Here is a 17132-nt window from a genome sequence, read left to right as displayed (position 1 = left end):
AAGTAAGACGTCACACAGCTCTGCCCCCCCCCCCCAAAAAAAAAACATGCTTCAAATCGCTTTAAACTATATAGTGCGTATTTAATGTGCCTCTGCACTCTGATGTTGTAGGAGAAAACATTGATCAAAAAGTCTATTTAATTAAGTAAAACGTGTGGTCTATATTTATTAAAAGTTGCGCATTTTGATGTGACGTTCCATTTATCACCCCCCCCCCCCCTCGTCACACAACGTCACAAATGTCTGACCCCCCCCCCTAGGTGCGTGACGTCATTTATGGACGGCCCCTTAAAGCGACGCAGTGCTGTTGATGAATGTGATTTTCGTTGTTGTAAATTGTGCTTGTGCACCACTGCCAACGCAGCATCACCAAATAATGTTTAAATGTAGAGGTATGTGATCAAAGATCGCCTAATATTTTGCATGAAATGCATTAAAGAAAATTGTTAAAATAACTAGAAAATATACGCAAAAATGCTTTAAGAATTTTACTTAAAAAGTAGATGCAACAGGAAACATTAAATTGTGTGGCACTTGCCAACAACAACACCAACTACAATTCCATATGTTTGACACATCAAACGTATGAAAACATGAAGCGTTATTTCTTTCCTGAAAGTACACGGATGAAAAACTGTACATCGTTACAAATGAAACCGAGTTTGTTATCTGGACGTGCCAAATACGTTTTGATTTGTGCGAGTACTTCCTCGTATTAACTACACATTCTTAAATTCACTGTTTTACTTTCTAAGCACGGCCGCGTGGTGCTTATGTCAAACACAGAAATGTGATTCTCATACAAAAGGCTCCCCACCCCCTCACCCTACTAAATATATTCATTTGTGTCACATCCACAAGACGACAACAACAAAAGCCCCTTCAAAATGTTTACTGCAAGGCAGGGTTAAGAGAACAACCCTGAAAGATGACATCAGAGAAGTACGCCTGCAACTTCCCTTCAAAAGGCCTCTATTTATACCAAGGACACAATCTTTAATTTTCCTGCAAATAGTTTTCCTTGGCAGAGAAATTAAACAGGAAGTGTTCAGTCCTCCGAGCTGAATGACAAAAAAAACCGAATAAAAAAATGATGGCGTTTTTGTGTGCAGTCATTGGTATAGACCAGTGGTCGGCAACCTACGGCTCCGGAGCCGCATGCGGCTCTTTGCGGGCTGCTTCTTGACGATATGTACGTATGTACAGTATGTACTCAGATGCATTGCGGCTCTTGAAATACTGAATTTTGTACCGAATTGGAAAGAAATGGCTCTTCTTGTTATTTTGGTTGCCGACCCCTGGTATAGACTATATATGAGATGTGGAAAATAATAGCCATTTTTGTGGGGAATAATAGCCATTTTCTGTACTTTTGAGGCATAAGAAATTAGAAATAACAACTACTACCCAGGAACAAAAAAAAAATTCGTTATGTATTATAATGAATCCACTACAGGGTTCATATTCTTATGTTTTTTCGGTAAAGTCACGTACAGCTGTCGTGGCTGTGACGGTTCCACCTGAAGACGGAAGCTTGTGTTGCCTCCGAAACGTCGTGATTTTTTATTTTATTTTACTTTTATTAATTTTAATGTTTTACCTACGTGACTTTACCGAAAAAAACCTAAGAATATGAATCCTTGCAGTCACGAAAGCTTAAAATCTAGAATCACTACAGGGTGATATTTAATCACAAATGACTGTCCATACTCGAACCCTGTATCTCAACGGTGGGGCCTCGGAACACTGCCGTGGCAATATAATACACCGAGCCAACAGTTCATCCCAACGAGACATTAATTGTACATTGTGTGGGAATGTCTTTTGCCAAAGGATGAGTTTTCATTTTGTATAACAATAGAAATTAATAAATAAATTGCAAATCGGCGCTGCAGCCGTGAAATTTGTTGTTGTTGCAAGTTTTAAACTGTCAAAATTGAATACAAGGCTCAAGTAATGTTCACTTAAAGCTAAATGAAAGTGACAAGTCAAACATTTAATGACTGCCCTAATATAATAAAAACCTCATTAGCTAATCCTGGACAATATTTGATGACATTCGAGTTTCTTAAAACCCAGGTTTGCACACTAACTGGCACATTTTTCAACCCACTAACCTTGCGGTTGGATGTAGACTCTTCCCTTGGTGCACGGCTGCAAAACAATAACAGACACAACAGCAAAAAGTATAAATTACTCACGTACATTTAAAACCTGTTTTGATGAAAATGTCACCCATAAATACTTAATTTAAGCAGTGCCTATACATTTTTTTTGCAATCATGTTTATGGCTAAAGTATGTCTGTAAAATTTCGATTTAAAGCTTTCGTGACTGCAGGGATTCACCTTCTTGGTTCTTTCGGTAAAGTCACGTAGAAGGGAAGAAATAAAATAATAAAAATAAAACATAATAAAACAATTCTCAATTTATTATGTTTTATTTTTATTATTCTATATCTGTAAACTCGTTGATCAAGGATAGATAATACAATAGATATGTATTTTATGCCACTAACAGGAATACTATGTGAGAGTTGAAGAAATGCCTTTCCAGGAAGCATCAAGGAACTAGGTTAAACATTGCCAGATGCATCGCAGTAAAATTGTCCTTAGTTTATACATTTCTTTAAAACAAATATCCTTCATTATACAAATGCAAATGGTGTGTCAATTGGTGATGCCAGGGTGATTCCGTTAGTCATTAATGTAATGCGAGCAAGGATTGAGGGGGGGTGGAGTCTGGGTCATGTGGGGAGTGGGTGGAGTTAGGGTCACGTGGGGGAGAGGATTTAGGGAGAGAACCGGAAGGGGAAAGGGGAGTTGAGACGGAGTGAAACAGGAGGAGGCCACGCTGGGCAAGACGGAGAGTGTGGCGCGGTCGCCACGCGGTGGGAGACGTCGACACCGATGGCCATCAGTGTCAGGCGAAGAGAGCTAACGGGGCAGTGAGAGGCTAGCTGTGAAAGGGGCAGCAGTGACGCTAGAGAGCGGGGCAGCGGTGTGGCTGCAAGGATTGCCTGACGGGGCAGCAGTAAGACTGCATATTGGAGCAGAAGGGAGACTGCACAACGGAGCAGCCGAGGGCTGTGGAGAGGTCGTCGAGCGGGACGCGGGCCTGAGCGAGACGCCGTGGTACAGAGATTCTACGAACCCAATAAAGGACAACGGAGATCGACATCTGAGAGAGAGTCCTTTATTACATTAATGACAATTATTTGGGCACCCATATAAGTTTACTGCTAATCGAAAGGTCCCAATGTCTTCCCTAATGCATGTTGCACAACACTATTGACGTGCGTGACTGCATTCCCACAAATGCTCAAGTGATGTGATCATTACAAGGACAACCTCGCAGTTGAGCAACATTTACAGTGGGATCCAAGGTAAAGATCCCCCCTGTAGCCTTAACAGACTTTTGTGGCAAGTGCTGTCAGCGAGTAGCAGCACCTGTGAAAGCCGGCACGGCACACGAGGAGGGCGAGTGACCAGCATCACGTCTGGCCACCTTGTCTCCCTATAAGTGATGGTTACGCACCGCACCAGGTACTCATTTGAGGCTGAGTGGACCTAAGGGAGGCTCAGGTCCCATTTAGATAATCGTCACCGGTGTTGGCCGTGCGCGGGAATCAAACTCGGGTCGCCGGATTTGTAACGCAGTGCGCTAACCGCTGTACTACGGCATATAGGTGGGATCCACCAAAACACACACACACACACACTTGCTTTAAGCAGCCGCGTTTAATTATTCCTTAAATGGGATGACCGATGGATTGAATGTATGAGTTAGGGCACCCAGGCCACCGGGTTATCTGTGCCGCCACTTTAGAAATAATCACGTGTAATTTAAGCTTATGCGAATGCGATAAAATACACCCGTTTGCAAGACAAGACTAATTAAAAACAAAATAAATAATTCATACAATATGAATAAACATGTACAGATGGAGAACAGCTTTGCACCATTTCAATAACATTGCCATGTAACAGCCCATTTGCAGGAGTTATGATGGATTCTTGCTAGATTGGAATGGCATAGCTCCATTATACCAAATTGTATCACTGTGGACATCATCAAAACAACCAGTTCGCTAAATGAATGAAGATATGTCGGAGATGCACAACTGGAATACAGATTAGCATGTGTGCATCTAGGGCAGTTACTGAGCATAGATCAGGATCAACATTTTTAAATAGAACTGGTTGGAATGATTTTGGAAAAATGAACTTAAAGTAAATGCAACGTACTCTTAGTTCTTTTGGTAAAGTCACGTAGGTAAAAAATGAAATTAAAATTAATAAAAAATAAAATAATAAAATCACGACGTTTCGGAGGCAACACAAGTCTCCGTCATCAGGTGGGCCTGATGACGGAGACTTGTGTTGCCTCCGAAACGTCGTGGGCCTGATGACGGAGACTTGTGTTGCCTCCGAAACGTCGTGATTTTATTATTTTATTTTTTATTAATTTTAATTTCATTTTTTACCTACGTGACTTTACCGAAAGAACTAAGAGTATGAATCCTTGCAGTCACGAAAGCTTCAAATCTAGAATAAATGCAACGTACCAATGTTCCGAAGTATGGTTAAAAATATGGATAGTGGCAAAGAATATGGCACAAAAGCTGAGAACGTCTGAAAGAAACGAGGAGGTTGCATGTTTGGAATTACACTGATGGATAGAATTGCACCAAATGAAATGGAACAATAAACGAGATATTTCAAATGAGATGGCAGAAGAGAATGGGCCAGACTGGACTGGCAGTAAAAAAAACAAGACAGTACAAAAGAGACATACGGAGCAGGTGAGAAACAGAGCAAGACAATACAAGCCAGGCAGAAAATACAACAGAGAATAGTTGAACCAGCCATCCGGCATAATAAAAAATGGAGAGTTTCTTGAGTTGGATTGTGACTCATAAACAAAAAAATCAATTCAGGGCAGAGGGAGGTGAATATTCACATGACTAAATCAAGCATTTATATGTCTGTATGTTGAACTTCTTTCGCATAGTACGTAGCCAACCGTACTAATCAGAGACGCAGGGGGAAGGACAACAAACTAAACACGAAAAGCAGTTCGAAAGAAATGGGTTTTCAATCTATATTTTCAATCACATCTCCAAAAAGCATGGTTTGGCTACGTACGGTGGAAAAGAAGTTTAAAATTGCACAACTCGAGTGCTTTCCTCATATCAGAAGATAATTCCAAATGGCTACAAACGCACATCTGAAAGCAAGCGATGCAGTGTGGCCGTTTTTGTTTGACGGCTTGCCAAAAGCCACAGCGAGGATGAGTGGAGTTTGCGTGATGGTGCATGCTCATTGTATGGCGTAAGGTGCATTCAAATGTTAAATATATAATAACGTGGGTGACACGGGTCTTTGGCTATCACAATCTGCAATTTAGCAAGTTAATATACCGCTTACATTTTGAACAGCGTCACTGCTGCAATCTATTTCTGGAGAAACACCTTGTACTTTGTGTTGCCCATACAAAACCTACCTGCAATTCAATACTGCATGTAACAAAAATGTCAAGTGATATTAAAGCTGCGGCTGGATAGACTTACCCATAAATGTTCTGCGATGCATTTGAGTTCCTCTGTAAAAGCCACCAGGAACCTGCAGCATCATAAATCACATCAAACAAGAAATGTACAAGACATCAAGTCCAAATTTGAAGTGCATGACTAAAATTGCAATAAGTTATTGCGAAAAAATAATTTCGGTTCAATCATACAAAACAGAAGACATCATTAGAACTGCAGATACAAAACAATTACCATGGATGATTAGGCCAAATCACCCTCTAGTGCTCCCCTCAAATGTGTCTCTATTCTCATGTACGACAATATGTTTAGGAGGTAAAAAAAATAAAAAATAAAAAAATGAAAACAACTAAATTAAATCACGACGTTTCGGGCGCAACACAAGCGTCCTTGTTCAGGTGGGGACAACGTAGCAAAAGCACAATCGCTTAAAGTGTGTACGACACACTTAAGCGGTTGTGTATGACACACTTAAGCGGTTGTGTAAGACACACTTAAGCGGTTGTGCTTTCGCTACATTGTCCCCACCTGAAGAAGGACGCTTGTGTTGCGCCCGAAACGTCGTGATTTAATTTAGTTGTTTTCATCTATTTAATTAAAAATTTTTACCTACGTGACTTTACCGAAAAAACCAAAGAGTATGAATCCTTGCAGTCACGAAAGCTTCAAATCTAGAATATATGTTCAGCAGCTCAATGCCATGCCGAGAGGGCTTCAGGAGAGAGTTAGTTCCCTCTTTACCACGGTCCTTCCACCAGCAGAAGTGTGAGCGAGCAAGCGAGCATAGGGCTGCACGTGTATCATAATAACTTTAACCCGTCCCCATTACGAAATGACTGCAAGTTGCAGGGTGGGTGTCCCGTTCACTACTGAATCTCGGAATGTGCAAGCGGTTCGGTGGCAATTTTATTTCGAGAGGCGTAGCGCCGTTGTTTTTAAAGACATCGTACTCACCGCAGAGAACTGTAGCAACACGACCACACTCTGTGATAGCTGGCGCCAAACTCTGGAACACGCCCTGCCGCATGGCTTTTTGGGAGCCTCATTACCGATAAAGTTCTTTTATTTTACAATTTCTTCCGATTCCGTTCTGGTGTGCATCATCGAAACGGATCCGGAAGGAAAACTGAAGCACTTGCTTGCATTAAAAAAAAGCACGTACGTCATCTTAACACGTACGTCATCTTAATGGGAAAGGGTTCAATAGTACCTGGTACAGATTAAAGTTAAGGGGACTTAATAGCATCTTTCGTGATGCAAACATCACTGCCAAGAAATGTACTATTGAACACACACTACAGGCACATACAGTAAAAGGGAAAACATTACATGAACAAAAGTTTTTTTTTTTCAGATTGAAGTGACTGTATAATCTGAACTTTAAATATGCCTCCAGATAGCCGTATTAATATGTAAATGACAGAATGGTTGCAACTGTCAATGTTTGTCCTACCTTTTGACCTGCTGTGCACGGCCGGTCTGTGCATCTGTTCGAACCGACTCTTGTACGGTCGTTGTAGTGTGCAACGAAAAATAGGACACTGTGAATATTTCGAACCGGATGCTATTTCTTGGAGCCAAATCTATTTGAATTTGAATTTTGACTGACTTTCCAAATTCTCAACCGAATCCGAAGCACTTGCTCGAATTAAAAACGCACGCGAAAAATAAATCTACTTATTGATGAGAATACTGCCAACAGCTGGCAACAACAACCTGGCACTCGAAAGCATCTGTGTCAAAGTAACCCTTGTATGGATCAGATGAGATGCAATGTGCCACTTATGGTGCAACGGTGAAAATGCAATAAGCAGGGATATCTCCATGTTCTGTGTGATTCTCAGCTTGCGTTCCATTTTCTTCGTCAAATTACACGCTTCTGATACATATTTTATCGCGGGTAATACGCACTGATTAAATGCATTAAAGTTTAAGCACACTGGTATTTATCTTTTCATGATTAACTTCATTTTTTCCCCCTTTAAAAAAAGCACTCCAACCTAGGAGGTGTGGGCTGAAGGAGATCGACCCCACAAGGGGGTGTACCAAAATGTGTTCCCGTCGATGACACTTCGTCATTGTTGGTTACAGAGTCACAGCTGACATTTCATGCCTCTTCCTCCCCGCCCCACACATTTCTACGGTGCTGGCACCCCCACCCCCTCTGTGGCTGTCCCCCATCCACCACCACCACTACCACCACCACCACCACCACCAAAGATTTGGGCCACAAGCCGTCAGTTATCACGGTTGCCTACGTATGGCGCGAAAGAAGTTCAACATAGTACATTGCTTGCTTAATTTCCAACCATTCAGCTACATATCCGCCCTTGCTATACGGAACTGCTTATGGGAAATGGTATGACGTAGAACATGTCTTAAAAGTCAATCTTTTGAACCATCATGTATTGAGGATCCCTGCTTACATATAAAGGTAACAAAGTGAGACATATTTTTTCATTGAATAACACTATATTTTGGAAGTAAACAAATCTTCAAGGCTATTATCATTGCATCTAAAAGGTCATCCCATGAAAGGGGCTTACAACCTCACAATAAATAAACCCTCATTGTTAATTTGCCAAACCCACTTTCGAACTCAAATACAAAAGAAATTATAATGGTACCTATAAAGGGAACATTTCAAAATCAATTGACTTCGCGTGGGGAAATGGGATGACGTAAAACATCTTTTAAGTCAGTATTTTGTGAATCATCATGTATTGGGGATCCCAAGCCACCCAATCATCTTCATTTACACAAGCCATTTGGTGAACATTGGTAGACTCTTGAATTCAATTACACTGCATGTATGATGATAATTTCAACTTGTGACGTGCACAGCGTTCGCTCGCTCTACAAGACCTTGAATGAATCGGAGGCGCGAGGAACCACAGACAAGCAGAAAGACAGCACCAAATAATAAAGACAGGAGGGACTGATGTAAACTCTAACGGTGTTCTAAGAAGGCCTATAAAGTTGGCATTTTACAAACCAATGCTTGTAAAAAAAATATTTCAAATTTGGGCAACCAAATGTTACACCCGGGGAAATGCTTTCGCTAATAGGGCAGGGTCAGAGTGTGGGTTTTAATTACTTCCAGGTCAAGTAATTTGCCTCTCGTGCAGTGTGAAAACTAAAGTCAATAGTAAGGAGGTTAAAGGGCGGTGACATGGCTTCGACGTGGACGTTAAAGATCCCGTGACGTCATTCGCAAGGGTTGGTCATTGTGTGCCAGGGTCATGGGCCGGAATTTGACACATTTTAAAGATTCCTTGCAAATTTCTCAATTTGAATGCACGTAGTGATCATCACCCCCACAGCAAAAAAAAATTGGCAGGAACCCTCCTCACAAATAATCTTGAGACTCGGCGAGGCTTTCCCTGGGCAAACAGCGGAATCATAACAAGAACCCAAAACCCTGTTAGCGCTGCACTATACGTAGGGTGACGGGACATGCTGGGACATTTTTTTTGTCCACGAGGTCTAAATTTAAAAACCACCACCACAACAAAGAGCCATCACCACCTTTGGCCCCAAGGGTTTGGGAGAACGTTACCATACCTGGCGTTCTGGGCCACTGCTGTCATCACGGAAAGCTTGTGCTCATTTTTCACGTCCTCATTCACGTCCGTTCCACCAAAGACCACGCCGTAAGGCACACCGCATCCTGTCACAGAATACACATCACTGTAATAAATATGTTTCACTTTCTCCACCAACAGTGCTGAGTTTGGGAATCGGTGTGTGCTCATTCCAATAAATTCGTATCTGCATTTCTAGCAAACCATATTTCTTTTAAATGCTATTTTAAGGCATAAAAAACACTGCAAAATGTGTAATTACACAAATGATATTGATCATCTCAATTCACACCAATAGTTTACCCATTGAGTACAAATAGGCATTAAAGGCATCTGTTACAGCAACGATGTGTAATATCTCGTGTTGCTCAAGTGAATAAGTAACTCAAACGATGATCGGAGCATTTTTTAATGTTTGCATTAATGTACACGGTACGGGGAGTTTGGTCAAGAAATATGGATCCACTGCTTGAGCGGAGCAGGTTTTCCGAAAATTTACATAATCCACATTTGAAGAGGTAGGAAATCTGTAACGGTGCTGGGTATTAGAGACAGGAGTGGGGATTGTGTTCTGGTATAAGTCCAAGATGTGTATTTTAAGAAGCAGGTTTCTGGTCTTTGCGTACAGGTGCATGACGAGGAGGAGCTTATGGTAAGCAAAGTGACATTTCTGAATAGAACATTGCAGATGTACTTTGGAAGATAACATTGCAACAGGTGAGATGCATGCATGCAGGATTTGCGGAGGGCAGGTGACAGACGTTGACATGGACACACGTAGGCTGGCAACGAAATGAAAATCAAAAGGTCTAGATACACGATGCAATTTCAGTACAAATGATGTGGGGTGTAATCGGATTGTGGTACATTGTGATACATCAAATCGCAAGTAATCATTAAAAGTGAATACCATGTTACGGCAGGATGCAACCGAGTGCAACACTTCTGCAAAGAATAATGCAAGTCGGGGAAATAAAATCCACACATAGCTGTACTATGTATACACACAGAAAGACAAAGGTCCCCCGTATAGCCTTCAATGAGACTGTTGAGGCGAGCGTTGTTAGCGAGCACCTTTGAAGAAGGCCGGGAGAGCACACTAAAGGGTGGGTGGCTAACACTATGCGCGGCCGCCTTTGTCTTCCCAGTCCTGATGTTTACACACGACATAAGGTGTTCATTTAAAGCAGAGTCGACCTAAGGGAGGCTTAACACTGTTTCATGCAACACTGTTTTTGATGTTGCCCGTATGCCATTAATCGCTGTCACCACTCCACAAATCACACATACACAAACCTATACACACAATCACACGTAAATACTATGTGGTCACATGACGAGCTCAATAATTGGATAAGATAGTCTTGGGATCGTGCTAAATTGCGAAATCAGAAACCCAACGTAATCATGCGCAACTGCATCGCAAACAATTGCCTCGTGCAATAATTGACTCCTTGTTGCAGTGGTGCAAGAACAGATCGAGTGGTTTGCTAAACGTTTTCACAGGGAATATGCTACAATGTGATTGCACAAAAAACATTTAGTTTACAGTTGTGCGGTAAAATTATCCTGGTATCTGTGAATACAGCGGACAGGTCGCAGATAAGTGGCGTTAATTTGTAATAAAGCAAAAAAACTCGTCTCATCCACAAATTTGCTTTCCTGTGTGATGAGGAGCCTCGGATTGTTTCAGACGAGGGGGCGGGATTCCACCGTGTTTATTATCAAGGGGCATTTAATGTATGGCAATGTGTGCCAATCTGCACACATTGCCCCGTGTCATGGAGCATCAATCGTTTCAGCACGGTGAAATCCCTTCAATATTGAAAGCTCCAGCGCTGAGCGTGTGAGTGCGATTCATTTTCGGCAAATTCATACATTTATCCCGCACAAATTATAATAATGGCACTTAACCTGTACTTATACTCTACCGTACTGTTAGGGATGGGGGGGGGGAATTTGATCAATTTATTTTAATATAAATAACGGACCCACAAATTATTACTGTAAAGGACTGTAAATTGTAGTTTCAGTAAAATGATACGTTCCATAATCAACTAACGTTTGGTTAAGGTCCCAAGTGCTTTTAACGCTTCAGGATATTCTAAGTTATTTTTCAGAGTTTGCTTTAATGTCGGCTTGGACAGGGTTTCATCATTTCGGGGGTACAACCGCCGATGGTCAACCCAGGAGATAGGATGGCTAGCCAAAGGTGGGAACGTGGGAAAGAGGACGACGTCCCCGAACACGGAGAGATGGGGATTGGCTCATGCGCAGCAGGCAGATATTCGCAGCGCAGGACCATGAGAGGTGACGACAGTGCAGGAAGGGCCTTCATCCAAGCGGTTGATAGGCAATGGGCGGCGATGGAGATGACGATGCATTTGCCTAATTAGTCCGGCGTAAACGTAGCCTCATGTTGAGAGATTAAAACGAGGACCTTACCCACAAGGAGCCGGCCAGCCTTGTACAGGTGGAGCGCAATTACCGCTGAAATTCCATTTACGCTGATGAATTGACAAACGTCCTTCGGCTCGGAGAAACATCTGCTGTTTTCCAACAGGCACTTGTGTCCACTTGTCAGGAGGTAATGTCTGGTTGTTATAAGAAGGAAAAAAAAACATGACTTACAAATATTTGTCCGGCGAAAAACAATTTTAAGCGTCGCGTGAAGTTTGAACACATTTTATAATTTTCTACAGATTATAGTAACATGCTCTGGAACATAGGATGCACTTGCAAGTGTGCGCCAGGTGTCACACACCAACTAAATTATAGGGCGCATTTCAACTTTTGCTTTAAAATACGCAAGATATAGGAGATGCTCCGATGAGCAAATGGGGGTCACAACGCACCAGGTGACCTGGGATCCTGTAGCTGTTATGTTACTGTATCGTATGCACTGTATACCTAGAACTATTACCAAAGGTGAACCAGGATCAAAATGAAGGAGGTATGCGAGAGCGGGGTGTAGTGCCTTTCGAAAAAATCTAACTCGATAATGAAAAGCAACATACCAGTGTTCCGAAAGGAGAACGCGTTTAATGAGTGCGTATTACCTGCCATGATGGATAGGATATACGTAAAATGGAACACAATCTGAAAAGTGCATACAGCGTGCAACGGTGCATGCTTGGAATTACATTGAGAGACTGAAGAAGAAATAGATCAGAAGGACAAACACAAATTAGAGACATTTACTGTTCGTAAAAGTGAGCTTTGGCAGGGCACATGGCGAGACTGACGACAGAGTGGCAGCCAAAGGAGATAACACGTGAGGCTGCAACCCGTGGAGATGGAGCAATGGGTGTCGGCTTATGTCCGGGGACGAAATGGGTTGTTGCACGATGAGGCTGTGAGGAGTGGTGATGACTTGTTGGGAGGCTTTCATTCGTCAAACGCATATGGCTTCTGCTGCTGCAGCGGTGAAAAATAAATAGTATACGATACGTAAGATTTTTCCAAACACATATATATTTCGTAAAAAAGAACATTTAATGCCTCGAGTTTCTAGAGCGTCAAACTGCCCAAAAATATTTTCCGTGTCCAGTCAGCTGGCCAATTTCCGCCAAAGCAAGCCATCTAAAAAGTTGGTTTGTTTCTTTTTTGCAATGCAGTCATTTAGGGATGGTGGCATGTGTTTGTAACATTGCTTTACATGCATGTGTAGCTTGACGCTACAATTGTACACTTTCACTCCCAATAGGTTCTGACTAAAAGCAAGGATGGTGTACTATCAGAATATCCAAAAGTGAAGGTCATTTGCACATTCGGAGGCATGCATGTTACGTGGATAACCTATGTTTGATAGCCATGACCTTGGATGGAACATTGCAGTGTTAGCAGAGGTAGGTAATGTGGATGGCCAATGGATGATTAGGCGTTCCTGATACCAAGTCAGTATCAGTGGTGTCGAAAGTGATTGTTGCATCTCAACACAAGGATCAATAGAACATCTGAATATGGAGGCAGGAAAGGATCATGTGTGTTTAGGTAGTGAGTAAACGTGGAGGCAATGGGTTATAGTGATTTAAGACTCCTCACCTGCGGAGTCACAGATAGCAGCTTGCAAGCTCAGAAGACAAAAACTGATAAAGCATTGTTAGATGTAATCGCAAAAAGCAGTTTGCGATGGTAGGGACACGTGTTCAGTACAGAGGATGTCAGGTTACCGTGACATGCAGTGCAGTGGTACCCAGATGTCATTGACCAAAGATAAGACCTAAAACAAGATAGTGGGTCTTAAGCGCAGATTTTAGAGGTTGGGTGCGGATTATGAAACAGTTGCGCAAGTGATACGGGGAGGATTTTGGTGGCATTAACAGCAGTGGACATGAGATGGCCTCTTGCTCTCAGAATCTGAATATTTATTTATACTGGAGGAATCCGATGAGCTCTAACGCTCTGTTTCACAGATGTCCAGTAGTTTGATGCATAATTGATAAGACGTTTAATGACATTACTGCACTAATAAGCAAAACAGATAACGCACGTGGCCAATTTGTACGATTTAATGCGTTGCATCTCCGTAATGGTTAATGTTTCCGACCTCAAGATATGTAGTTTTTTTTTTAAAAGGTTAATACTGTCGATGTTTCTGAAAAGGGTTGGCTTGTTTGTTTTTAAAAATCACACCCAGACGAAGGGATACTGTTTAACCGGATTCCTTGCAAAAGGCTTCTATTTGGTGTTTGAACATCTTGCCAGAAAGGGTAAAACCTCTTCATATTTTTTCATATGCTGCTTAATTGCTATGACTTGATCAGTGTGTATGTTTGTCGCATGTTTATAAACGTGTGACTGTACGTACCATCAACGAATATTTCAAACGTGGTGATACTCATATTTGTTTAATGGCCCTGTGCCGATAGTGGGAAATCCACATTCCTCTGGCGGGGGGGGGGCGTCCATAAATGACGTCACGCGATTTTGACCGATTGTTTACCCCCCCCTCCTCCCTCGTCACACGGCGTCACAAAAAGTCAGACCCCCCTCAAATATGACGTCACAAAGCACTACCCCCCCCCCCCCCAAAACATATTTCCATTTTGCAAATAAAACATGCTTCAAATCACTTTAAACTATTGTCATTGTAGTGCGTATTCAATGTGGCGCTGCACTCTGATGTTGTAGGAGAAAAAGGGAGGCGTTGGAAAGTAAAAATTTCACATAAAATTCACTTGAAAATATTCAACGTTAACTAAAACTGCAGATGTTGATATTATATTGAAATTCTCTTATAATTATAAAATATTGAAAGTAATTATAACAATAAAAAAATACTTTAAACTTTGTAGTAACACGAAGCAAAATGGAGAGTACAATTATAACAATCACATATTCATTTCACAGAATGAAAAGCCCTGGTAGAATGATTCGAATCTAAATGTTTAATAACAATCATTCAAAAATTTTACAAAATGTATGCTTCTCCATTCTCCCATGGAGAAGCAAAATGCTCCTTCATGGAATAAATGAAAGATGACCTTAGTAGATTTAAATAATCAAATAGTTAATAATGAAAATGAATACAAATTAGTGTTGTTATAACACATTTAAATATTTATTTGAAGTTGCGCATTTTTTGATGTGACGTCAAATTTCTCAACCCCCCTCCCTCGTCCCAAATCTCTGACCCCCCTCCCCCCCTAAGTGCGTGACGTCATTTATGGACGGCCCCTTATCGGAATTTTGGTCTACTCTTCCAAGCTGACCAGGCAACTTTGACGAAGGGGAGAAGGCACACACTTGAGATGCCACCAATCGATTAACCGCACTGCTGGGTGGACAGACGCGGGGTGATCTAAGCAACGTGCCGATTTGGCTCAACTGCCACTACAGGAGATCGAATTTCTGTTATTAAGCATTTCTGTCACGAGATGTAAATGAAACTCGCCACTTTTTTTTTAAACGTACTCAATACTGCGGGGACTTTAGGATATGGGGGTGTGGAGTTGAGAGGGAAGGTGATTGGACATTAATAATGGTGGAACCGCAAGTCAGGTCACGCAGGGTAACTTCATTTACTTGTTTTAGACTGAATTTTTTTAAAAGTTAATATTTAACCAATTATCGTTATCTACTTGCATCCTTCCTGTGGGGGGTCACCTCAAATCCGTCGCTTTACAAAACTCGGCCAAGAACCCCCCGAATGAATTGAGACAAAAACAGAATTGATGAATTCTCAACGATGCCACCTAAAATCTTGTAACAAAAAATAGTCAATCATTCTAAAGAGAATGCGTCCATTAATGTTAATTGACACGTTAAAGGAAATACAATTAAATAAAATAAAACCCAGTGTCCTGACTTTTGGGCCATCCTGGATAATACCCTCCCGTGCACCCCCCCCCCCCACTAACTCGCTCCTATGCCTAGTCCCGAACGTGCGTCCCCTCTTCCCCGCACATCTCAGGGGCGTTTCAACCCTTTGCAAAGAAAACAAATCCCACCACAACTCTCCCCCAGGACCCCACGCTACTCCGTAACTCTCTGTGCATCGGGGCGAACAAGGCTTGCACACGAACCGTATGCGTTCCGCAGTCGTCGCGTTTCCCGACGCCACTGAGGTGGGTGCCAGTAAAAGCACTTTCATTGTCGATACGAATGAGAGGAGACGGGGGGGAAGGGAAGAAGAGGCACGCGCACACGACCCCTGTTCCTACGCACGAAGCATGCGAGCATCTGCCGCAAATGTGTGCGGCTCGAACGTGACGACGCCTAGGGTAGACGCGGAATTTGCAACGCGTGTCACAAAACAACCCTCGGGCACAAACGACGAGAACCGGTAGCCACTCCGTGTCTCTCTCGTTCTCTCTTTCTCGCCTCTCTTCCTCATCCCGCGCTTCTTGTACAGTGGCGCACATGCGCTTGTGGCTTGCCCGTGACGTGTTTCCATGGGCCAGGGGGCAAAGGTAAGAAGAGGGAGGGGATAGAGTTGGGGTTTTTTTTTGCTTCTCGTTGCTGTGAGCCATCATCATTTTGCCCAATGCAAAGGGGAGTGTGTGTGTGTGGGTTCGTATCATCAGCAAGTTGCTGCTGCTGTTTGCTGGGTTTTTGTCATCCGAAATAGATTAAATAATGAGAAACTTAACACTTGATTATAATAAAAAAAACGGATTATAAGGCGCGCCGGAAAGTAAGACGCAAGTTAGTAAATGTTTATGAGGATGTAAGTTATACTTGTAGGAACCTCCTGGTTACACCAGCCCACAGGGGATTATTGTGTCCGTCCGTCGTGAAGGGAGGGGCTGGGTGGGGAGGGTGTGGCTGGGTGGGGAGGGGAGGGTGGGGAGGGGCTGGGTGGGGAGGGGCTGGGTGGGAGGGGTGGGGCTGGGTGGGGAGGGGCTGGTCACCCCGTGGTGCCCTTATAAAACTTAACGTTTCACCTACTCACGCCAGCTTGTGCCCGCCCTCACAGTCGGGCATATTTGCGGAATACACCACGCCGCCGTTGACCCTGGCCATTGACCGAGCAACCCAACGTTCCTACCAGCTCCCTCCGCAGGAATGTGTTATGACCTCGCACACACACACACAACAGATCATGAGACGCATGTCCAACTTTTACTTTACAATTCCATACAGAAATTAGTCCTGATCACGAGTCATGATAGATCCACTGCTGGGTGACCGCCCTCCCAAATCCGTTCGAAACTACAAGATTTAGAAGAACAAAAATAGATATGTTATCAGCTACGGGGCCGTCCATAAATGACTTCACGCACCTGGGGGGGGGGGGGTCAGACATTTGTGACGATGTGTGACGATGGGGGGGGGGGGGTGGTTGAGAAATGTGACGTCACATAAAAATTCGCAACTTTAAATAAATATAGACAACACGTTCTACTTAATTAAATCGACTTTTTAATAAATGTTTTCTCCTACAACATCAGAGTGCAGCGCCACATTAAATACGCACTACAATGACAATAGTTTAAAGCGATTTGAAGCATGTTTTATTTGGGGGGTGGGGCAGAGCTTTGTGACGTCATATTT

At 42.6% G+C, this 17132-nt stretch overlaps 1 protein-coding gene across 4 annotated transcripts in view; it reads right to left on the bottom strand.

Annotated features, from left to right (window-relative positions):
• GLT1D1 (glycosyltransferase 1 domain containing 1) overlaps positions 1-16025 on the bottom strand; it is a 76923-nt gene extending 60898 nt beyond the window's left edge. For 3 of the 4 annotated variants that reach the window (XM_078595334.1, XM_078595335.1, XM_078595333.1), the window contains exons 1-5: positions 15662-16025; positions 11580-11728; positions 9115-9220; positions 5572-5623; positions 2118-2154 (exon numbers count right to left, since the gene is read on the bottom strand). In XM_078595334.1, the coding sequence (XP_078451460.1) occupies positions 2118-2154; positions 5572-5623; positions 9115-9220; positions 11580-11728; positions 15662-15729 (412 nt within the window). In that variant the 5' untranslated portion in view covers positions 15730-16025. The remainder of the gene's footprint in view (positions 1-2117; positions 2155-5571; positions 5624-9114; positions 9221-11579; positions 11729-15661) is intronic. The other variant, XM_078595336.1, reaches the window with a different exon arrangement.
• Positions 16026-17132: the final 1107 nt, after the last annotated feature.

Source organism: Lampetra planeri, chromosome 6 (genome assembly GCF_965212315.1).
Source record: "Lampetra planeri chromosome 6, kcLamPlan1.2.h2, whole genome shotgun sequence".
Classification (NCBI taxonomy): domain Eukaryota; kingdom Metazoa; phylum Chordata; class Hyperoartia; order Petromyzontiformes; family Petromyzontidae; genus Lampetra; species Lampetra planeri.
The sequence above is the reverse complement of the archived record's forward strand: the minus strand, read 5'-3'. Positions and strand labels throughout refer to the sequence as shown.